The sequence below is a fragment of the Pectinophora gossypiella genome, chromosome 15 (assembly GCF_024362695.1).
Source record: "Pectinophora gossypiella chromosome 15, ilPecGoss1.1, whole genome shotgun sequence".
NCBI lineage: Eukaryota > Metazoa > Arthropoda > Insecta > Lepidoptera > Gelechiidae > Pectinophora > Pectinophora gossypiella.
Window position 1 is genome coordinate 2741516 of NC_065418.1, and position 26088 is coordinate 2767603.

The 26088-nt window shown below is 38.3% G+C and overlaps 1 protein-coding gene across 1 annotated transcript in view; it reads right to left on the bottom strand.

Annotated features, from left to right (window-relative positions):
* Positions 1–5950: 5950 nt before the first annotated feature.
* Positions 5951–26088, bottom strand: part of LOC126373131 (transcription factor SPT20 homolog) — a 41259-nt gene continuing 21121 nt past the window's right edge. The window contains exons 4-6 of the mRNA XM_050019153.1: positions 10218–10343; positions 8740–9240; positions 5951–6954 (exon numbers count right to left, since the gene is read on the bottom strand). Of these exons, the coding sequence (XP_049875110.1) occupies positions 6277–6954; positions 8740–9240; positions 10218–10343 (1305 nt within the window). The 3' untranslated portion in view covers positions 5951–6276. The remainder of the gene's footprint in view (positions 6955–8739; positions 9241–10217; positions 10344–26088) is intronic.

Sequence of the window (26088 nt, forward strand, 5' to 3'; positions counted from 1 at the left end):
TTTTTTTTTTAAATGTCATCTAACGTGTCCCACGTCAAGTGTATAAGTATTTGCTACAATTATATATTGTTATTCGTTCTGCTGGATATAGGCGTCACTTTTTCTCCTCCCAGTTATCCCTCTAAAATATTTTAAGTAGCATCTCACTTTCACTAACTCTATTTTTACTTATATGTATCATTGTATGTATATATTTATAGTGATATATATATATATATATATATGATTTATATATATATATATATATATATATATATATATATATATATATATATATATATATATATATATATGTAATTATATATATTTTTTATTTATTTATTTTTTCTTTCTCTTATTTTATTTTACTTTTTTGCGCGCTATACTGCAGCTGTACAAGTGTACTATATCCTCTGCCGAAGGTTGTCTGGAAGAGATCGCTCTTAGCGATAAGGCCGCCTTTGCCCACCTTAGAATAAGTTTATCCTGTAAATGTTTTGTGAATTTGTGTGCAATAAAGTGTTTTATTATTATTATTATTATTTAAATACTCAAAGACTAACTAATTCTCCAAATGACAAACGACACACGGCATCCACTCCATAGCTATCATCCTGTGCCCCAAAGGCTGAGAAGCTGTAAAAGTTTCGCCAAATGTCTGTCGCCTCTACACGATGATGACCGCTCTAAGGAAAGATGCAGGATTTGGCAGGAACGGGTACACCTCCCAAACCCTTTTGTTTCACCGTCCGAGAGACCTCCGCCAGGTCTTGATTTGCCTTGGCTTACCTGGAAATGTCTAAATAGACTTCGGACTCAGGTGGGTCGAAGTAAGCACAATTTGTTCAGGTGGGGTTTCTCGGGTGGCTCGGACTTAAAGTGCAAGTGCGGCAGTGTTCCCCAAACGTTGGAACATCTTACATCGTGTCCTGCATGTTCAAACACCTGCACGTAGGAGGATCTGATGAACGCTGCAGATAGCGCCATACTTGTTGCCAAGTTTTCGGCCGATAGTAGTTGGCCATCGACACGACAAGAAGAAGACTAACTCTCCTTCGTGTAAACGCAGCACGGTAATCTGTTATAAAGGAGCGGGGTCGCTATTAACTCATCCCATGTTCTCCCGCCTTTGTCATCGTGGACCTTCATGAGGTCAACACTAGAGCGTATATTATGACCATTTTATTAATTAATAATATGTATTAATGAATAATAACATAACATAACAGCCTATATACGTCCCACTGCTGGGCACAGGCCTCCCCTCAATCGACCGGAGGGGGTATGGAGCATACTCCACCACGTTGCTCCAATGCGGGTTGGTGGAGGTGTTTTTACGGCTAATAGCCGGGACCAACGGCTGTAACGTGCCCTCCGAAACACGGAATCATCTTACTTTTTCGGACAATCAGGTGATTCATGCCTGAAAAGTCCTTACCAAACAAAGGACAGTCTCACAAAGTGAACAGCCTCCGTGGTCTAGTGGTTAGAGCGTTAGGCTCACAATCTGGAGGTCCGGGTTCGATTCCCGATGGGGACATTGTCGAATGAATAATAACATGAAATAAAAATAAAGTAACATATTACGTCCCACTGCTGGCCCATCCAGCCATCCAACAAACTGTTTCAGTGCGAGTTGGTGGAAGTTTGGAATAGTAGCCGTTAACAACGGCTTATCGTGCCTAATTAGTAAGTATAATGAATTATTATCCCTGGTATTGACATGGATTCAACTACAGTGCCTGAAATCTGTGTCTGATTATAACTGTCGATGCGTGTATTTGCCGTGTGATTAGCTGCAGGCGTTTTAGACGTAACATTATACTGCAAAAGTTTTAGTTTTTCTTTTAGACTGAAACCTAGCGCAGTGTCATAAAGACTCTACGTAATTTTCCTTTTGTTAGTACCTTTTAGGGTTCCTTATCTCCTAAAACAGATCGTATTGCGAAGCTTTCACCGCCTTCGTCTGCTTGTTTGTCCAACCTTTGAACGTCTGTATCTTTAGAATCGTTGTATTTTTAACTGAAAATGTGGCATTTTGTCTGATATACGATGCGATGGATATTATGTTACCCTCATGTTATGTTGTATAATTTATGTATATGTATAGTTTAGAGCAGCAAAAACTTAAAATTTTTAATTAAATATTTCTGACATGAAAAACACCAACCATCGTTTTCAGTGCAATCAAATGGACGTTTAGTATTTTGTTTTCGTTACGGTGTTTTTTTCTTGACGTGACTTATTGTAGATTTGCCGCAGATGGCATTAACTACTTGGCCAGAGGTTACGGTGTCACACCTTAGAGAATCACTATTCTAGTCGAAAAAAACAACCACATTTATTGTTCGAAACCAGTGAGTCCGGGTTGCCGTTAACCGGTGTTATTCCAAAAGTGTTGCTACGCGTATTATCGTGAAGAAAATACAGCTTAGGCTATTTAACACCAGTTCCGCGCGCTTACGCAGACATGAACCACTTAGAGGCTTGCTTAATAAAGGGTTCATAAACTCACCATAGTAAAGTTGTCGTAGACCCCCATTAACTAGGGTCATTACATCTTAGTTTACTATCCTGTTAGTTACCTACTACATTTACGTTGGATTTTATAGGTGTTGGGATGCGAGGTGTATATAATATAGCCTATTTAGTTAGTTTTTGTGGTCTTGAAACACTTTCATACATGTAGTAATTATACTTTCTCTCTCTCTATTTAAGAGCTGCGCTCTTGTCGGTGGAGTAACCGCCATTCCTCTCTTCTTCCCGCCAAAACCTTCACCTCCCGATACGACACGACCACTACACCACACCACTACCTAAACTACACTAACACTTACTACACTTACTATACTTTATTGCACCAAAATAAGTAAAATAGTTAAAAAAAGACTTAACTAGGCACCTATATGGAAAATGGCGGCATATTCATGCCTGTGATCTATGAGATTTATGTAAAAACAAAATAATGTTCCAGTGACCAAAAACATCGGCACAATCTGCGTGTTCAAAAAGTTGGCGACAACTTAATCAACCAGATTCGCGAGACACTTACAATGTCAAATAGTGCGGCTCAATTATTTCGGTGTAAATATGACAACAGTAACTGCGCAAATGATATTCAAGCAGTCAAGATGTACAAAAATATGTGGACGATTAGGTTGTTGCCAACTTTTTGAACACGCGGGTTGGGCCGATGTTTTTGGTCACTTAGAGTGTTACTATCTATACGGCCACCTTGAACGTCCCTAATGGTTGGACATTCTTGATGTTGCTAACTATAATGTATACCTTGGCTGTTAATAACTATTTGCTTCTGACTGTACAAGAAAGAACCATTTGAAAAGAAAAGTAGCCAGTATACTTACTCATCATCATCATCAGCCGTACGACGCCCACTGCTGGGCATAGGCCTCCCCCAAGGATCTCCACGACGATCGGTCCTGAGCTGCTCGCATCCAGCGGCTTCCCGCGACCTTCACCAGATCGTCGTATACTTACTATTAAATAGTTTTTACAACGGGAACATTCCTACTTTGGGGACATTTCCGGGCACGGCACAGCACTGGTTGCACATACCTCGCCAAAATGTAAGGGTACACAGAGGCATACGCGTCGCAATGTTTTACAAGCTCATATTTTCACAAGACCTCCTTACCGACAGTTTGTTATTCCGAGTCGCCGCACTGGCTTTGATCTCGCATGATCATCTTCATTTCAAGTAATTTATCTGAGCTGCGGTTACATACAAATGAGGTTTCGGTACGCATCGCTTTAAAAGGCAATTTAGGGTATGAACGAAGGTGTAATCATCGCCCAAAATTAGTCACACGTAATTATATTTTGGTAGTGAAATAGCTTTGGCGAACGCGTGGAGTTATTTATCATTTTTAAAGGGGGTTGATTTTTAAAGATACAATGATGTTAAAAGAGAACCTTCTGAGCAGGTCGTGTCGTATCAGGAGGTGAAGGTTTTGGCGGGAAGAAGAGAGGAATGACGATTACTCCACCGACAAGAGCGCAGCTCTTAAATAAACAGAGAGAGAGAGAGAGAGAGAGAGAGAGAGAGAGAGAGAGAGAGAGAATGATGCTGATTCCTGTACACACCATCTAATTTTAAGTTATACCTGTCATTTTTCTATCAGCTGAAAAAGAAAGGGACGCGTCAACCGACAGGCATAAAACTTATGGAACACGTCAGTTTTGGGCAGTAGTTTAAAAAGTCCTTCCAAAATTTTACATTGCCCAATAACTCGATAAAATTAAGTTGACAGCACACGTCAAACGGGTTGCATATGAGCGAGAAGCCTATTTTATTCGCCCGGGTTATTCATTCATTTTAAAATTAACAGTTGTTAATCATCCGTCCCTTTCCTCTTCCGCGGATAAGAAAAAGACAGGTATAACTTAAAATAAAATTAGGATGTGTTTGCAGGAATCGGGGCCATTATTAGTACACTTCTACACTATCTATCATTATCATCATCAATTTAATTCACGCTCTTTTTAGTGTACTTTTTTTTGACGTGACTTATTGTAGATTTGCCACAAATGGCATTAACTACTTGGCCGGACAAATGGGGAGCGCTGAAGGCAAACCATTCGTCTTCTCTTTAATTTGCCCCATTTAAGCTTCTTGGTCTTCCCCTTCCTCTCTTTCCTTCTGTCTTCCCTTCTATGATGTTTTTAATAAATTCGTCGTGTCTTTACAAATCTATAGAGCATAAAAAGTACATTTTCAAGTCTCTTACTTCAAAAACATCGTGACGAAACTTTGAGAGATGATTGATACTGAGTTGATATTAACTGGAATTTTCCGTCGCAAAATTATGGAACTGAAAATAATTAAACGAAAACACAAAAATACTTACATGGATTTTGCGACGGTAAATTCCACTTGATATTAACTCAGAATTATGATCTGTATCATCCCCCTTAGTAAAATAAAAAGAAATTAACGGAAATAGGCAAGCAATTCGTTTTGTGGTTAGAGATGAAAGTAATATATTTCGCAAGTAGACAATTTCCTGCGCTGGTTTAACTTACAAGAGTAGGTAAAACGCTATTTTGCCGTATAATATTTGATAGTTCCAATGAGGGACTTTTCCGTTTCCCAAAAATAAAAAACAGATGGCGCTGTTTTTTTTTTTTTTGACGTGACTTATTGTAGATTTGCCGCAGATGGCATTAACTACTTGGGGAGCGCTGAAGGCTCTCACCCGGTAACAGATGGCGCTGTCAAATGTAGCCTTCGTTTAACCTTCTAATATCATAACAGAGGTAACAGAAATGCATCTTTTATCTTTATGAGCGGGTAACGGCCTCCGTGGTCTAGTGGTTGAGCGTTGTGCTCACGATCCGGAGGTCCCGGGTTTGAATCCCGGTGGGGACAAATCACAAAAATCACTTTGTGATCCCTAGTTTGGTTAGGACATTACAGGCTGATCACCTGATTGTCCAAAAAGTAAGATGATTCGTGCTTCGGAAGGCACGTTAATCCGTTGGTCCCGGTTACTACTTACGTACGTAGTCGTTACATGAGTCATGTTAGGGGCCCATGGCGGCTCAATAATAACCCTGACACCAGGGTTGATGGGGTTGGTAATCCACCTCACAACCCACACGATAGAAGAAGATTAGTGGGTATAAATGATGATCTTTTTTTATTACATCCAGGCACAACACATTTTCTACCCATTATTATACTGATATAAATAAAGAGAAGAAATATAGGTAGCAACATAATTCTTTACATAATCTGATTCAAATATCAAACAACAATTTGTTTTTATAAAAATATTTTTTTAAAAATTAATAAAAAAAAAATTTTGTGTGAGTATTCCATTATATTTTTTTATATTTATTAAATGAAACAGCTACATTTAAATGTAAAAATATATTTTGTATAAAAATCTCAGAGCATGAAAAATATGAAAATTTTTGATATCACAGTTTTCAACACCTCTGTATGTTGCTAATACTATTTAAAGAACAGTAAATTACAGATAATTTGATTAAGTACAGTATTTTATTATGCTTTATTTTACTATAATACTATCTTAATGGTCTTAAAACATAAAATCATAAATAACGTGCGAAAATACGAAAATGTTATAATGTAATGGTTGGTAAGTACTTATAATAAATTGACTCATACATTTCTATAGTTTTTCACTAACATACATTCAAACATCTTAGAATTTATTTAACTTAAAATAGCTTATTAATAGGCGCGATTCAATATTGTGGCATACCAATTATGTCACCGTTGCCTAAACAATTCAAAATTTTACTAACAATTTATTGCTGGTAGTTCTTGAAAATCGATTGAGCAAATTTTCCGAAGAACTGAACTGGCGGGAAAGTTGGTACTGCTAACGCTTGAGTGGCAAATTGATTTTCGAATGCATAGTTATGTTGGTAACCTTGCGGTTGGTACACCACAGGGTCGGGTCTGTAATAGGAAATCTGTTTTTCCGACCCCACGGCTACTGCCTTCGATGGTACCGCCACGGAATTAACCGGGGACGGTTCTAATTTCTGTATTATCTGTGGTTGGATCTGAAATTGGTGTTGTGGTTGCAACTGGTACTGGTAATTTTGGTATTGAGGAGTGAATTGCGGCAGCGGTTGCTTTTGAATTTGGTACTGCTGGTTTTGTATCTGCTGTATTTGTGGGGTTTGAGTTTGGTATTGTTGAATTTGTGGTTGGTATTGGATCTGTTGCTGTGGTAGGGGTCGGTATTGTTCAGTCTGGGTTTGCGGTTGGGGTTGATACTGAATTTGTGGTTGCAGAGATTGCCGGTACTGAATTTCGGGTTGAGTTTGGAGTTGTGGTTGTTGCTGCGGCAGCTGTGGTTGGGGTCTGTATTGTGCTTCTGTCTGGGGTTGAGGTTGATATTTCTGCTGGGATGGTGTAGCTGGCCCCACTGAGAAACTCGCGTAGCTGACTGCTCCTTGGGCAGCTTTATTGTAGTTCTGTAAGAGATTTAAGAGAAATTAAGACACATAAATTAGTACAACACCAGCACATGATAGACCAGACTAATGTCAATTTGAGCATTTCCAAAAGCAAAATTGTCATTTGACATGGGACTTAAACATAGCTGACGAGGAGTGGGTGTACTATACGCCTCTGCCAACAGCCTAGAGGGATATATGCGTAATTCTGTGTTGTGATGTTGTCATTTATTTCACTTGTCGCACATACTCCTAATGTAACGTAATGGGCCCAAATATCAAATACGCAATATTGCTGTTTTTAGACGAAATGCTCAACATTGTGTTGTGGCCGTTTTGGACCTCCCAGATTATAGAAATAAAGAGCACAATAGGCTGGCTGACCTCTTGTTATAGTCTCTTTACATTCGTATATTCATACATGGGCATTTGGCCATTCACACGAATTAATTAGCCTCATAAACTACCCTATGTAGGCAATCAAATACACTATTTTATTTGAAATCGAAATTTTGTGCATATTCTGATATCTCGAATCGTCTTTATAACATAATTGTATACATAATATATTATAATGTGTGTGTGTCTAGTGTGTGTATTGTTGTTCATTATCATCATCAGCCGGAAATCGACCACTGCTGGACATAGGTCCCTCCCAAGATTCGACACTGTGACCGATCCTCTGCTGCCCGCATCCAGCGTTCACGCGCGACCTTCAGAACGTCATCGGTCCACCTTGTGGGGGCTGCTTACACTGTGCTTTCCGGTCCCCGGTCGCCCACTCGAGAACCCTACGGCCCCATTGGCCGTCCGTTCTAAGAGCGATGTGCCCTGCCCACTGCCACTTCAGTTTAGTAATTGTTTGGGCTATGTCAGTGACTTTCGTTCGTCTGCGGATCTCCTCGTTCCTGATTAGGTCACGCAGAGAAACTCCGAGCATAACCCTTTCCATCGCATTTCTTAAGTCATCACTGGCAACACACACTGGTCAAAGACCTTCATCTTAAGACACTGCGGTATTCGAGATGATCATATGTGGCTAAGTTTTCCGTATTATAGTTGGGTAATGTTGATGAGTGCTTAGAGACATTTTGAACGTAATATTATTTATTGCATGTCCGTAATTACTAGTATACTTTTTATCTTCATCCCAATCGGATTCAGCAATTAATTGTAATAAGACAGTACATTTTTTTTTGAAATCTCATTGGTTCCTATATCCAAATAGGTTGATGGAAGATTATCAACAAATCAAGACGTCATGACGAAATTTGGTTTCGGAACTAATAATACTTCTTCTTCTAAACGAGCAATTATAAAACTGTCATTGTCTTATCTGATATACGCAAATGCAGTTTCAACATGGATTTATTAATAGGATACGTTCCATTATTGTCATTACATTCGATGGTGGCACTGTCGAAAGTTATTGCATCTATTAGACTAGTTGGGACAATACGTTTAGTGATAATGAGTCAGAGTTTAAAAATTTAAGTGTTGCTATCTATTCGTCCTCGTGGACTTCTATATATATGCGTATTTTTCTGAAAAGTTCCTTATATCCAGCCCTGGATTTCAATCTGTTTAAGTGCTAGTTTCCATCCAAATCAATGCAACTTTTTAAACATGAAAATATATAATTGACCTTCGCATTTAAAGTTGCTATTTAAAGGACGATCTACTTATCCATCATTTGTTTGTTCGGCCAAATACTAAATTCCTTCTGAGGAAAACCTTCAAAAAGTTACGTCAAATATAAAAGTTATCTGATTAAAGTTAAAAATAAAAGAAGAATATTTTTACCTGTTCAGGTTTCTCAGGTGGGTTGTTTTGAGCTGTTTCAGCGGTTTTCAATTCTCTTTGAATAGGTTTCTGGTTGACTTGTTCTTGTTGAGCGTAGACGATCCCGGGTTGAGCGGGCGCAGGCAATTGTTGCGGAATATAAATCGGTTGTTGAGTGTACTGGACAGGATTCTGGTACTGAACTGGTTGAGGGTTGTACACTGGTTGTAACTGTTGATATTGCTGAGGTAGAACCTGAGGCTGCTGTTGCAATATTTGAGGTTGCTGGAACTGAACAATCTGTTGAGGCAGCTGCTGAGGTGGTTGATATTGCAAAACTTGTTGTTGCTGAGGCAATTGTTGATACTGGATCTGTTGAGGATACGTCGGCCTTGGGAAGTTGGGCTTCTTGAAGACTTGTGGCGTGAACTGCTCAGGAGTTTGCGGCCGATAAGTAATCTTCTCCGAGTAAGCGAGTTGCGAAGGCACTGGTGCGGAAATTTCATACGTTGGTGAAGCCAACTGTAGACAAAGTTTTCGAATTAGGTGATTAGGGGCGTTTTGATTTCACGCCCGAATGGAGATTAGTATAGCTTTTATCTTTCAGATGAGAGGGGTTTTAATTGCAGAGGTTTTCTTTTCGAGTGGCTTCGGTAATTGGATGAAAGAATTGTTATTTAAGAACACAAACAGATAATAAATAGTTATAATTTATTTATTTTCACACAGCCATGATACCTAGTAATGAGGTTACAAGTCTCAATTTTACGTAGGTAGTTTTCATACCTTTTCTTTCTTTAATTTTGACCTTTTAAGGACTTGTTGTGAATTTGTTGTAAAGTCTATTAGACTAGTGACCAGTTGAAAGTTCAAAGGATAATCTCTGCAGGTGGGGATATCTGGTTGATGGTTGCGATGATTGCGAGTGTGGAGTATCACCACAAACTATGGCTCACCTTTTGTGCTGTCCTAAGTGCCCTAACACCTGCACTATTAAAGACCTTTACGAAGCCACTGACAATGCCGTAAGCGTGGCCAATTATTGGTCAGCAAAAATTTAGTATCGATCGCCATCGACTCACAAAGAAGAAGAAGTTCATTATTAGAAAGAAGAGCCGTGGTAGCCCAGTTGGTAGAACGCTTGCCTCTCATTTTGACGTCGGGTTCGAATCCAGCACAGGCCTAAACCAATGATTGTCGAATTTGTTTTCGAATTCATGTTTGGATCATATTGATTATCACGTTCTCAGCGGTGAAGGAAAACATCGTGAGGAAATCCACATTCCCAAGAAATGCATTTTCGGAAGTGACCTAACCTGTATTGGGCTGGATTTCCCTTCTCGGGTTGGAGGATCAGGCAGGCAGTCGCTTTTGTAAAAACCGGACATGTCAAATCTCATGTTAGGTAAGCGGACCCTGTGAATAACGGGATAATGCAAGGGGGCTGAGTTCAATATTTGATGGTTGTACTTCTGACTACCAATGTTACGTTATCATACCCGCGGCGTATAGATGGAGACAGGCGAGAAGAGATGACTGGCGATGGCAGCTTGGAATGGTGGACCCTGGCCTGTCAAGACGTCGGATATCTTAGCTAGCTGCGGCACTGGTGTTGCGTATATTTGCTGAAACAAACACAAATGTAATGTTAGCTATTAGAATCTCACCAACGCAACGGCCCAGTGGTTGATCGTTAGTGGGGCTCACGATCCGGAGGTCCTGGTGGGGATTCATTACAAAAATCCCGTGAGCCGTGGTAACATTGCAGGCTGATCACCCGATTGTCCGAAAATAAGTTTTAGAACATAATAATTTGTCAATAATTTTAGACGACATTGTACCAAAGACCTATACATAAAGTACGTACAAGTAGTCATACGAGTGATTGATTTTGATTTCAAAAGTCTTTATTACACAATAATAGATTACAGTATTACAGACACAGTCTAACAATACTTACAAGAATGAATTTAATACAAATATTTCGCCGGCCATAAAGCCATACGGAAATTTATGACACATACATTGAGAACTATTTTGAAAAGTTAACTATGTTGGCATTATCAATCAGGAATGGAGTATTAATAATACCCACACAGCCAACCTATATCACACAGCGACAATTTATATGAATGTAGATGGTAATATGAGAGTACAGTACGTTCTCATTTATAGCAGCTAAGAATATAAATAATATTAAGTAATAAGCAATAGAATGCCAACAATCATCGCAACAAAATGTAACATTAACATTGGTAGGTAGACTTCACAGCGCGCGGGCATAGGTATGATGCATTGCAGAGATCGACATACCTACCATAATTACGGCTCGTCAATGGGCGAGTAGCCGAGGAAATAGTGATGTGGTAGTCGATAACCTCCGTAAGTATCGACAAATGGAAGATTTGTAAAGCGTGAACGTCCTATTTTTGAAATTAAATTATTTTTGTGATGTGGGTTTCGAATAATGTAGAATGTCTTAGAAAGTTTTAAAATGAAGTCTTTTATAAATTTTAGTCCAATTTTTTCATGAAGTAATTTTAAGTTTGTATAGAAAGGAGTATTGTAACATATTTTTAAAGCTCTATTTTGGATTATTTGAAGTTTATTGTAATTTGCGTCACATGTGCTACTCCATACTGGAGACCCATATGTGATACACGGACGAACAAGAGTAGTGTAAATTTTAAGTTTTGTCTTGGGACTAAGATTACTCCGTCTGTTCAAGATGGTGCTCAACGCATTAAGGCATTTAATGCCTTTAGTTCGTGTGACATCAATGTGTGTAGTCCAGTTTAATTTAGAGTCGAGGTTTACCCCTAAGTATTTTACAGTGCGCTTCCAGGGAATTTTATAGCCATTTATGAGTAAGTTTCTTGCAGGATTTCTGCGCTTGCGAGTAAAGATGATAGCTTCGGTTTTTGATTCATTGAGTTTTAATCGCCATTTTTTGAAATAAGAACACATTAGGGATATCGAGAGTTGGAGTCGACCAATAATCAGATCTTCGTCTTCAGATGTGGTGAACACAGCTGTGTCATCTGCAAAACAAGCTAGATCCGTTCGGGGTTGTTTGGGAATATCGTTAACGTAGGCGAGAAATAGGATTGGTCCGAGCACTGACCCCTGGGGGACGCCAGCAAGGACATGAAACAATTCCGATGTTTGAGCCTCGACATGAACTCTATAGGTACGGTCCCTGAGATAAGATTGTACCATTTTTACCAAGTTCAAGGGAACACCCATTTCCATAAGTTTATGAAGAACACCATCATGCCAGACGGAGTCGAATGCTTTTTCTATGTCGAGTAAATACATGCCCGTAGAACGCTTCAAGTTAAGATTGTGGGAAATATGCTCACTCACTCTAGCCAGTTGATGGACGGTAGAATGCGATTCTCGAAAGCCAAATTGTTCATTAATAACCAGTTTACTAATGTAAATTTGCAAGCGATCTCTTATAATCCTTTCAAATAGTTTACCGAGTGATGGAAGAAGACTGATTGGGCGATAATTGACAGGAAGCGTATGATCCTTGCCTGGTTTTTTGATTGCAATAATTTTTCCTTCTTTCCAACAGTTAGGAAAATAGTTTAACTGGAGACATCCATTGAATATTTTAGTTAGCAAGACTATACATTTCTGGGACAAATTTATCAAAATTATATTATGGACATCATCCAAGCCAGGAGAATTTCGGCGCTTAAGTCCACGAAGGTGCTTCCACAGTTCCCTTGGGGAAGTAAGTTTTACAAAATCTGTGCCCGAGTATTCTCGCAGTTTATTTGTGGAGGTATGAACCTTCTCAACAGTTTCAACATCAGACCAATCTGCAGTTAGCATCGTATTTTGGTGAAAAGCCTCTGCCAATGCATTGCATTGTTGCCGGGTGTTCCTAGTACGAGTACCGTCGGGCTTGATCAATGAAGGTAAACTGTCAGGTTTTCGGTTTAATGACCTAACTATGCGCCAAATATCCGATTTTGGGTTATCAATTTTGGAGAGTTTCTTTTGCCATAACCTATCATTAAAATGTTGAAGGGCAATCTTAATTCGGAGTTTTAGTGTTTTTATTTCGGATTTTATAACTTTACGTACGTAGAGATTTTGGTTTCGTTGGTCGAGGTAACGTAGTCTGTCTTTAGCTTTAATAAGTTGTTTGATAAAACGGGGTACTCTTTTAATTTGGTAATTTAGATTGTCCATCGGGACAAACTTGTCTCTAGCAGTCATTAAAGTGTATGTTAATTTATCTATTTCTAAATCAATATCATGACTATACATAAAGTACGTACAAGTAGTCATACGAGTACGTATGGCTGTTAGTGACACCGTCTTCTTCTTCTATCGTGTGGGTTGTGAGGCGGATGACCAACCTCATCAACCCTGGTGTCAGGGTTATTATTGAGCCGCCAAAGGTCTCTGACGTGACTGAAGTACCGACTACGTACTTACATCAGTAAGTAGTCACCGTTACCAACGGCGTAACGTGCCTTCCGAAGCACGGATCATCTTACTTCTGGACAATCAGGTGATCAGCCTGCAATGTCCTAACTAAACTAGGAATCACAAAGGGATTCGAACCTGGGACCTCCGGATCGTGAGCAGAATGCTCAACCACTGGACCATAGAGGCCGTTTATTAAATACACTAGCGACCCGCCCCGGCTTCGCGCTGGTGTAATGCTGAGGAAAAAATGAAATTATTTACGACATCACATTAAAAACCTCAAAAATAACAGTATTTCTCCACTATTTAATGGATGTTATTATGCATATAAACCTTCCTCTTGAATCACTTTATCTATAAAAAAACCGCATCAAAATCTGGTGAATAGTTTTAAAGATTTAAGCGTACATAGGGATATAGGTACAGAAAAAGCGACTTTGTTTTATACTATGTAGTGATTATTAATGCGCGTGTATGCTCGTAAACAGACATACAGCTCATAGATAGGCACGTAAGGGTTCAATGATCTTTATGAATAAGAAAGTGTGGATTAAAGGATGTATCTGTTTCTCTTTCTCTCTAACTTCATGGCTGATCCCTTATCACCATAAGGTTCATCATATCCATCTTAGGACTTCGTATCAACAGTGGCTGCAAGTTGTCTTTGATTACTTGTGGCTCTGCCCACCCCATTTGGGATTACGGGCGTGAGTTTATGTATGTATGTATGTCATGCCTAGAAAATAAAAGTTAACAATATCCTAGGTTAAAGCAGTAAGGAAGTTAGTACAACCGAGTTTGTAGTTCACAGTACAGTTAGCTCCATAGAGGTAAGTCCAACTGCAAGGGATTCTTCTCACGGCGCGATATTGCATACCTGTGCGATTTTAGGGTCTTCTTCTATCGTGTGGGTTGGAAGGTGGGTTACCAACCCTATCAACCCTGGCTAACGGCCCTGGTGTCAGGGGTATTATTGCGCCGCCAAAGGCCGACTACTTGCTTAAAAACACCTCCACCAACCCGCAGTGGGGCAGCGTGGTGGAGTAGGCTCCATACCCCCTCCGATTGATTGAGGGGAGGCCTGTGCCCAGCAGTGGGACGTATACGTGACTATAGTCAGAAGTACATAACATAACATAAACAGCCTATACTATAGTGGGACGTATATAGGCTGTTTATGTTATGTTATGTTATGTACTTCTGACTATAGTCATGAGCTTACGTTATGTTATGTTTGAATACAATAGATAGATAAATCACCCGGGGTGAGAGGACTGTTTTTAAAAAGACAATTTAATTGAATTTAAAACTATTTATTTAGAATAAGACACACGTATTCTCTAAAAGAAGTTCAGCTTAAGACTACTTTAAAAACTAATGGGAAGGGACCAAGCGTCTGATCTCATCACGGCTTATCTTATGCAACGTAGCGCATTCTCTAGGCAGTCTAGACGCTTCATGAGCTTATCTTGGTGAATGTGCAACGTGGCGCATTCTCCAGGTAGTCTGGACGCTTAACTCCTCCCTCCATAACTTCGAAATTCTCAGGGGATGATTTTTGAGACTGAGAATTTCGACGTCTTCTTAAAGTTATGAAGATACCGATAAAAATTGTTAAAACTAAGATTATATATAAAAATAGAGTTCCTATACTAATGCTATTTATATTTACCGCACTTACACTTTTATCACTTTCACTTAGCACAACACTGTCAGCTTTTTTTAGGGCGTACGACAACACTTGGAGATGTCGCAGGTCGACCTCATCCAAGTTGATAGGCTTCCAGGGCGATGCTGCTGCTGAAGTTGGGATTTCCGGAAAATTTATAAGAGGTAACTTGGGATATAGTATTGGAGATGCTTCGGAACTATGATGCCTCAGTGTGACGTCATCGATTTTTAGTTCGCAGTTATCATCGATCACAGCCAGGTAAGTACCTCTGATGTAGATTCTGCTCATCTCACTTCCACAGCGTGTCTTCAAAAGGATGTTGGCTTTAGAGTAGAGAATCCATCGATTAGGTTGTATGGGCTCTACTTTAATTGTCTTCACTTCCACCAGGATAGGATAACAGGTGGTAATATTCATAGTAAACTTCATTAAGTCCGCCACACAGGTATCCTCCATGGATCTTGGGGGAATGTGTTCTTCGTAGCAAATAAAGAAGCCTCTCTCCAACTCTTTGCAGCGTTTGGTGAGTGAGAATGTGTTCGAACCATTCGCAATAAGGTAAGGTTGTTTTGGGATAATTAGGACGGATTGATTTAGGTTGTTTGTAATAGGTAGAGGAAAGACGTGATAATAATCGTATATTCCCTTTTTGACCAAGGGAACTTCGATGATAAAGACTATCTGATTTTCTTTGATATATGCCTTAATCTCTACACACTGCTCTATTTTAATTAAATTTACATAATTTACGGGATATGCAAGGCTCTCTTTACGTTCAATTTTTCCTAAAACAGTTACAAATTCGTCAGTGTCTAATATTGACTGGTGGAGAGTTCCCATTTTGCTAAATGCTATTGCTGTTTCTATTTCATCCAATCTGATATACAACATTTGGAAGTTATGTAAAAATAAATTGTAAATATGAATTAATCTATTGTTTGTAAAATTTGTCATTGACTCATTCAGTATTTTTCTAATGTCCCAAATTTCCCTATCCAATTGGATGAAATTATTTTTTGTTACATTGCTGTTATTCGTAAATGTCCCCAACATTTCAGTGACCAGACTCATTTTCTTTAATTCTGAAATTTGTCGAGTTTTGAGTTCATTTAACATTTTATCATACTTCACAGCATCCTCATTGTCCAAGTTGCCAGTTATTACTTTTATAAGTGACCCTAAAGGGTTTAGTAGTCCACGTTTTATTCTTTTTGATGGATTTAATTGTCTGAGTTTAGTGAAAGTTATGTGTTTTAGGTGATCAGTTTGACTTTTGACATTCGCGAGTTCGAAATTAAAAACATTCTTGCCAAAATGGTTTAGGACGTGTTTGTTGAGGTTCGCATAGCGGTTGAAATTAAACTCTATATCATCGTATACTAAACTTAAATCTAGATTCTTAATTATTATCCACTTATCGTAACTTATAATAGCAGTTCCCTCTTTTACAGGAAGTATCCCGGGATTGTGTTCAATCCGTTGTAGCTTGGCCTCCTCCTGGCTCTGGCTCAACTGGACCACCAGCAGGAGCACGACCCTGTGGAGGACGACGAATGTCCTTAATAGGTACATTGGTATTACGGTTCCTAACATCGACAGGTACTACATTCCTACTTATCTCTCCAACCACTTCTGCTTTTTGAAACCGGGGCTTATCTTTACCGCGTCTTGTGTTTACCCCTTTTATAAATATCGTGTCTCCTTCTGCTAGATTAAACCCTGTCTCTCCTCCCCGTCTTTCTTTAACCCTTTCCTTTTTTTCTAGCATTTCCTCCGTCATATATTTATACAGATATTTGGTTCGTCTCGCGTGTTCGGCTACCAGTTTTTGCGTGTAATATTTGTCAAACTCGACGTTAAAAGCATTAGTACAGTCGGTATGTCCAAATACGACTTCAAAAGGTGTAAGTCCTGTTGTCGAATGTATGGTGTGATTGTACGCCATTATTGCGTATGTCATGATCGAAGTTGCGTCCGTAATTTTCTGCTCGTATTTCGCAAGGCGATAAATTTCTAGGATGGTAGAGTGAAATCTTTCGATCATGCCCATAGAATTCGGGTTATGAGGTGTCCCTATGTGTAAGTTTATTTTATAAAATTTTAACGTTTCTTTCATTAATGTATTATTGAACTCTGATCCGGGATCAGCACTTATCTTCTCAGGGACACCGTAGAATGAAAAGTATTTTATCAGAGCTCTTACTACTTCCGGTGTAGAGCGATTAGGAATTTCGAAAGCCTGTCCTAGTTTACTAAACGCATCAATGATGGTCAGGAAGTATTTCCCTTCTATTGAGAACAAATCCATAAACAATTCTTGGAAAGGTTTTGTCTGCGTCTGTGTCAACTGCAATTCAGGTTTGTATGGTTTGCGGTCGTACTTCATTGCTTTACAAATTTCACACGCGTTTATCACGCTGCTGACTGTTATGTTCATATTGTTCCAGTAGTATACGCGTTTCAGCTTCATGAGAGTTTCGTTGATTCCTCGATGACATGTCTTACTCTCGTGGTATTTTAAAACAATTTGTCGTTGCTCTTCTTCGTCCTCTACATGTATAACTCTTTTAGTGCATTCAAATAGTTTGACTGTCCCTTTTCTAAAAAGTTTTATAGCCGCTTGTGTAAACTGTTTACGGTGAATTTCATTTTCAAAATATATGAAATGCTTAGTTTTCGGTTTTACATATTCTTTTAGGAATTGAGTGACCAAATCTGGCCTATTTGTTGGTAAATGTGCTTCTAATATCTTTTGATTGTTACTAGAGATATTCTTTACAGCCGTTTCGTTTCTGTTCCATGTATAAATTAACATCTGATTAGGTTTAGAGTCTATGGCTTCGTTTAGAATAGGTATGCCATTTGTGTCCATGTCTGGTGCCGAATGAACAGTTTGTGATAGAGACATGTTACTCATCGTTCCTTCTGGTATTGTAATGGTGCTTTCAGAAGGCGATAATATAGGGTACTCAGTTTCTAACTCATGCTTTGTTGTTTCTTCTTTCTCTCCACTGCTTATTGATATTACTTCGTCTTTCCGATTTGGTTGCGCGTTACTTAACCTTTCAATTTCAGAAACCACATCATCCAAGTAAGAATGTAATCGTCTTTCAGATTCGTCTACATTCACCTGCATGGATTCAGTATCGTCTTTACCTAAAGCATTTAGCCTTATATGGGATAACGCGTCCGCGTTGATATTTTGCTTGCCATTCTTGTATGTCACTATTGCGCTCGGCATACGCACGTCTTTACCGAAATCTACGAAATTAATAATCGCCTCTCCATCTTTCAGGTCCGCAGGAATCGTCACGCGTGTTTCAGTACGTGGTTGAAGCTGCACTTCGTATGGTGGGTTATATATTATTGGTATTTCTACATTTTTCGTTCGGAGAACTTGATTCTGCATATCGATTGTGGCGCCTAGTTGTTTTAGAAGGTCGGAACCGATCAAGCCATCGTAGCGATTATCGACGTCATAAACATAAAACTTATGTTGTAACATGCTCTTAAAAGTTTTCAGAAGGGGTATGACGATGACTTCGTCGTGTCTGCTACGAGCGTGAGTGCTTACAACCTCGAAGGGTTCGAAGAACTTATAGTTGGCGAAGAACTCGTCAACTTTCCTTGGGCTGATAAACGATCGAGTGCTTCCCGTGTCTATCATAAAACGAGCATTTATCTCAGGTAAGTTGATGTGTGGTAATTTTAATAAGCTATCACAATTAAGATTTACTATCTCGGGTTGTTGGGTGCGGCCGGCTCGTGAAAATCCGGGGTAGTTTTTGGTTGTTTCCGAGCTGGTCGGCTCTTCATACAGATCGTAATATGCTTCATAATCTCCTTCATTTGGATGGCAGTAAGTTTCCGCAAGTTCGTAGTTATAGAAAAGGTTATTATTACCTTCAGGTTCATCTAACATGTACTGTCTTGTTGCTGTTCGCATAGAGACATCAGTGTCCAATGGTTTGGAGTTGTTTACAGGGGGTCTGTATCCCTGAGGCTGGGGTGGAATCCCGAACCGATACTGATTGGGAATCCCGAATTTGAAACCCTGTGTGTTTTGATTGAAGTTGGGTCTAAAACCTTGAGGTTGGGGAATACCGAATTTAAATTGAGGGTTTGGTTTAAAATTATTTTGGTTTTGGGTCAGGTTTGGCTTATAGCCCATCTGCTGTGGAATCCCAAATTTAAATTGAGGATTTCCAGGTAATGGCATCCGGAACTGTTGTAAAGCACTTGGTCGAAAGACAGGTGTATTTTGTGGAATATTAAATTTAAAATTCTGGGGTTGAACATTTTGAGAATTTTGTGGTTGTACATTATGTGTTGAAGTTAACTGTTTGTGTTTAGAGTTATATTGGTGCTGGAAATTCACCTCTTCAGTTACGATGCCTAACGCATTTTCGAGAGTGGAGCAACCTTTTAGGCGAACAATACGTATTAGGTTTTCCGGAAGGTTATATAGAAAAACATTGAGCGCGCTGTTATTGTAAATGATCATTTTGGCTGCTTTCACGCCTTCGTCGGTCAACCGGTTTACTTTAGCAAATAAGGCGCTGCGAACATGTTGAATGCGGTTACAGAACTCATTGTAGGATTCCCCCGACTTTATTTTCATGCTCTCGAGTTCAATACTAATGCACTCCTCTGAGCGTGGGTCACCGAAATGCTGAAGTAACACAGATTTCAATGCATCCCAGGACGTAATGTCTTGTCTCTCACTGATAAGGGTAGCTGCTCTATCTACAAGCCTACTACTTATACAATGGAAAAGGTATGTGCTCTGAGCAAGGTTACCCTGTATCGTGTAACTATCTAGTACATATTGAGCTTTAGATAAGAATAAATTAAGCTGTTCAGGTTGACCACTAAACTTCGGTATCAAACACAGCATTTCTTTGGGAACTAACGTTACTTGAGCCATATTTATAGTTTTATAACGAAACACACACAAAATAAAATAAATGTAACAAACAAAAGTAATAAAAATACTTAAAAGTTCACTTATCACCTATTTTAGTGCGATATGTGAAAATCAGATATTCTTTATCTCAGTGAAGTTAACTGAAACAAACTATATAGAGCTATAGAGTTCACTTATTAATAATTGAGCCCGCAACTAACAGGAATAGATAAGCATAAGAAGTGGAATGCGAATTAGTCACTCACAAGCTGCTTACTGCCATATCCTCCACGATAAAGCTGCACTGAACTTCGTAGAATTATGTGTCTCTCGTATTATGTGAAAACGATTTTCACTCTGTCCGCTCACTCACTTGTGTTTAACTTATTTATTTGGTTCGTGGATATCTGCGACTTTTTTGACCCGACGACCGATTTTCTAGTCCTCAGGTGCAGCCTTAATGCAAATATCCTACCGGCTGCGCCAGATAAATCACCCGGGGTGAGAGGACTGTTTTTAAAAAGACAATTTAATTGAATTTAAAACTATTTATTTAGAATAAGACACACGTATTCTCTAAAAGAAGTTCAGCTTAAGACTACTTTAAAAACTAATGGGAAGGGACCAAGCGTCTGATCTCATCACGGCTTATCTTATGCAACGTAGCGCATTCTCTAGGCAGTCTAGACGCTTCATGAGCTTATCTTGGTGAATGTGCAACGTGGCGCATTCTCCAGGTAGTCTGGACGCTTAACTAGATAGAGATTATTGAAAACTACACTCAAATCGTCGCTAACTTGTTTCGACATCGCATAAATTACGTCGCGCCGTGAGGACGTTCGCTTAGCTTCATAGTAAGTTCAATTGTTAATCTAACTTGTACTGTCTGATTAGAGTTTAACAAACAGCTGTTAGTTCAACTTCACCTAGGAAATGAACTGAACTTAACAGGCGGTTTTTAAAGAGGTTATGGCTTGAGTGGTTTAGTGGTTAGAGTGTCTCGAGAAGGTCTAGGGTTCGATTTTGGGCCGTATGAATGAAAATGAAAATTTTGCACTTAGTGCGTTTGTCTTTTAGACTATTATTATCTGAAATCACTTTGTGATTTGAGTAACAGCTTCACTTGGTATTTAATTTCAAAGAAATTTAGATTAAATTGTCTTAAGGGCCTTCCAAAAGTCCGGGACTCCATGGTCCCGAGATATCGCAACGACATACAAATAATAATAACAATAATTTTCCTTTTATTTTATCAAAAAAAAAAAAACACTATAAAATCTGAAAACTAAATAATGTATGACCTGTTATTATTATTATTAATAGCCCTCGGTGTCCTACTGCAGGGCAAAGGCCTCTCTTTCTTTCTACCAATCCTCCCTGTTACTAACTTTTACCTACAACATTTTCTTTTTTTTTTCTTTTTGTTTGTTATGACATGTACCTACTCTAATTAAAAATAAAATGTTAAGTTAGTCTACAAATGTTTATATTTTATAAATGTTTGATTTTTATTGATTTTGTGTAACTGGCGCCTAAACTATATAAGAGTTATCTGTATTATAGATCATTATTACTTTTCTGCTTATTGTCCTGCTGCAGCTTTACATCAGCGCAACACAACTTCTATGGATTTATCTTGCAGCGAGAATGTCGCGCGGATTCAGTGCAACGCGACTAATTTGTAGGCGCTCTAAGTCAATCAAAAACTAAACATTTTCAAAAGTAAATTCACGTTTTCAAAATCAAAACATTTTCAACCTTCCACCTATAACTAGAAACGTTTCTAACGAAATTATAATAAATTAGAAATTCAATGCGAAATGAATGACGAAAATACGCCTGCTGTATGATATGATAATGACAATTGTCCTAAATTGAGGACGAGGTATCAATATGCTCAGTAAGCGAACTGAACTAGGATATTTTTCTTGATTGAAATTCATAAATAAGTTAAATAAAAAAAGAAAATGTTTTTCGTCAGTTTTAAATCTGTCTTTATTTAGTAATCAGACTTTTGCTAATTTATCTTTGACCTAGGAAAAGTTAAATTTCCATCGCAAAAAAAGAACATAATTAAAAGAAAAACATGAATTTTGCGATGGAAAATTCCACTTGATACCAACTCAGAATCATGGTCTGAATCATCCCCCTCAGTATTCGTTACGATGTCACTAACACCCTGTACATATGCATGTGTTCGGGCTAACGTTTTTTTTTCACGTGACTTATTGTAGATTTTCCGCAGATGGCATTACCTACTTGGCCGGTTTAACTACTTGGCTGGACGTTCGGGCTGTGACAGTATGTTATATAAAGAGTTATGTAAACCTCGATCTACACGTCTCTCACGTTTAACACTCAAGTTCCATATTTTCCGATAACGATCAAACTTATCACATATCGAGATCAGTACTTCCCGTTCAATATATTAATTTACTCGAAGTTTTACAAGTAAACATGGTGCTGGATTATGTTGTCGTAACTGGTAAGTCTGTTCACAAGTTATTAATTATGGATTATTATATCGCAAGTGTGTGTTTGAGAGTCTTCTAGGTTAGAGTGAATAGGCATTTGCTGTAAGACAACATTGTGGCCAAACGCAAGGTACGTAAAATTTTTGTTAATTTTAAATCATAGCTAAGTAATATATAACTGCTACCGCAACTATGTAAAATGTATGTGTTTGGAAAGGGAAAAAAAAAAGTATTGAAATTGGAACGTTTATAATCTACGAATGACCGTGATTAGACGTTATATTGAAAACGTATTTACGCACAGAAGCGCCGGAATAAGCTAAGTAAAAATATAAAATCTGCAATAGTCCTACTCCAACCGGGATTTGTCTTTGGGTGCACTCCCATAGTGCATACAGGGATAATCGCCGGTTGGTGCCACATTTCATTTATAAAAAAAGAGTTTACGAAACCTTTAGACAGATAAAACCAGCGGGCTTAGCACCGTAAGCGCACGACTCTTTCTCGCCTCGACATACGTCACCTGTCACTCTCTCACAGTGATGCACAGAAAGAGACGGACGATCTCTGTCGCGGCGAGAAAGAGTCGCGTGGTTACGGTGCTAGGCCCGTAGAATACAAGAAAAAATAATTTAAAAAAAGAAAAGCAGCCAATGTCCTTATTATTAAAGAGTTTTTATAACGGGAACATTCGCACTCAGGGAACCTTCTCGGGAATGGCACACGATTGGTTGTGACATAGGTACCTAAAGATAAATTATGAAAATTCTGATACTAAATAAAGGCACATATAAAACTAACGAAAAGCATTTTCTTCTTTCGATACATTTTATCACGTTTTTCTATGACGTCACAGGGTAGTGTGTGTTTTAGGTATACAAAGTTCATAGCAATGTCGTGTTTTGTTTTGAAGTTTAGATTCCAACCTACGTCACTGTCCTACTCTGAGCTGCGCAAAGAGTCTCCCTATAGAAGTCCAATTTGAGAGGACAAAGGTGGTAGCAGGAAGCGGTAATGGAGGGGGTTCTTCCCCGGGTACAGATAAGACGATTAGCGTCATAATATCGTCAACACTTAGACAATGTGCACCGTTCACAGAGGCTTCTTTCCTCGATTTTCTTTTTTTTTCTAACCAGTTTTTTTCGGCTTTGGAAACTGCGGACGTTTCAACATTTTTGTTTTTGACTTTTTTACTGTAAGTAAGTATAGTTTTATGTATTATACATAGAATCAGAATCAGAATCATTTATTCAACGTAATTATCATGGATAAACTTGTTGAAGGTCAATATAACATTTTTGAATTTACGTCATTTCGCAAGGTGTTATGGCTGAGGAGAAGAAATGACAAGAAACTGCAACAGCAACACATCTTTTAAATCAATGAGGGTACATTACAAGTTATTTAATAACTAGAGGAACACATTCAATACCAGACATTTTTATCATTTAGGTAATCATTAATCTTATAATAAGCTTTTTTACATAAAGTAAGCTTCACGTGAGCTTTAAATTTATTCTCTGACAAATTTAAAATATTTTCTGGTATTTTATTGTAAAAACGTAACATAACCCCAAAAAAGATGAATTTAATTTACTTAATGTAGAATTTTGAACAACAATTTTATTTTTATTCCTTGTAAGTATGCCTTACAATCACTGAGTCACTTTTAAAGATCCATGACGTTACATAATAATATTTTAATTTTACATTCGTACATTCTAATTGGGGTAGTCAGAGGTACATCCATCGCAAGATGAACTAAGTACCCACGCTTCACCGACCTTTTTGTTAGATCAACTTTTTTTTTGAATATAATAACTCGGATAAGCCGTTTGTCCCGGTTATTAGCCGTAAAAACACCTCCACCTCCAATGCAGGTTGCATTGGAGTAGCGTGGTGGAGTATGCTCCATACCCCCTCCGGTTATTTGAGGGGAGGCCTGTGCCCAGCAGTGGGACGTATATAGGCTGTTTATGTATGTATGTATGTATAATAACTCGCGTTTGATCACAATCTCACCTGATGTTAAGTGACGATGTGGTCTAGGGTGGATCACGCTTACCTAGCAAATGCCTATTCACTCTAGCCTTGAAGACTCCTAAATTATAACTAGTCGTAAAAACAGTCGACGGCAGCCAGTTACAGACAGAGTACTACGGGGCGGAAGGCAAGAGGGAAACCACTGCCTTATTTTTTCCTAAAAAAGTAGCATGGAAAATGCTGCACCGACAAGAGCGTGGCTCTTTAATTGATGATGATGATGATGACGTTTACGTCAGATTACTAAAAACTTGACCGGACAAAAATAGTGAACGCTGTGACGGCGATCATCTGGTAGATTATTTTGGTTATCTACGCATGTCTCTCCGCATTACACATCCCCCTGTATAGGTGGAGTCCGGGCTTTACAATCGCAGGTTGCGGAAGCTTTTATCTACAAGGTCTAGTCAATATAAAGCTTATCATGCATCCTCAAAAGGTCCAATTTAGCTAAACTTGCCATTTCTATGTAAATTTTGGACGGCATATGAATATTTCTGAAGAAAAAAGAATATCTATTCAAATATGGCTATAAAGGTGCAGCTTCTAAATGACTGGGTGTAATTTTCGTGAGGAAAATTTTCAAAGAAGAGTAACGCAGACGTTGTAGTGTCTTGGGAAACTTATTCATAGGCAAACTGGACTGGTCTGTTTTGCTGGAGTAAAAAAACAAAGAATGATAATTAAAACACTTAATACCTGGTTCTTCCCGAGCTAAGGACACCAATCATCCCAAAGTTGCATACAAAAAGTCCGAATAATGAAAATCCATTTTTAAGCTTTTATTTAAAATATATTGTTACAAGTATTTCTCCAAGTCTTCTACGGAACAAAACGTGTAATATGTGTAGTTAATTGTCTAAATTGTCAGCAAAGGTACTATAAATAAACCAATTCGGAAATCCTCAAACCCTTCCCACGCTTCTAGCTAAATTCTACGAAGTGTAAACAATCATATATTACACCGAATTTAGTCGGTTAAACATTATCAATGCTTTTATAGCGCGGTATTTAGCAATAGCACCAACTCAGAGCCATATATTCAAACGAAGCTTAACTTCTGAGCATAACTTCAGCACGTTTCAACAAGATATCTATCTCCTTAGCGTAATCCTGTATTCACAGGGTTCACTTACCTACCTTGAAGGTTTGACAGGTCCGTTTTTTACACAAACGATCACCACTGTCTGACCTTGCAAACCGCAAAGGAAAGCAGCCCAGTACAGGTTAGGTCACACACCTCCGAAACGTATTTCTCGGGTATGTGTCCTCGGTAAGTATACGAATATGCAAACATTATATGGACGTGCTCGAGTTTTTCATTGCCAGCTTATAGTCTAAGCGTTTAAGAATTAATAGCAACAGAAGTGTACTAGCGAATACTTTATTACCTGGTAGTTTTAGGTTGTATCACACAATAGAAACGGGTTTATTTTTAAAGGAATGCTTATTGTCATTTGAACTTTATTTCAATAGATATTACTTATTATGATAATCTTATTATATAATAGGGCAGATTCCTTGTTCTAACTTTAATTTATGAAATACTTATTAGGCTTAGGTTGGGTTTAGATTTGCCGCGGTTCTCTATTTTTACGCATAAATTTTAATGTAATAATTTACCATGGCATAATGTTACTTGTCCTATTATTAGTTACGCATAGTATTAATTTGTCATAACTTTTTAAGCATAATTTTGAAACTCATAACTACTTAAAGAATAATAATTAATGACAATAACTAATGATATATAAGCATAATTATTATAAGCATAAAAACTATACTCCGAAAAAGAAAAAAATTGGCATAACTTTAAACATTTCCGA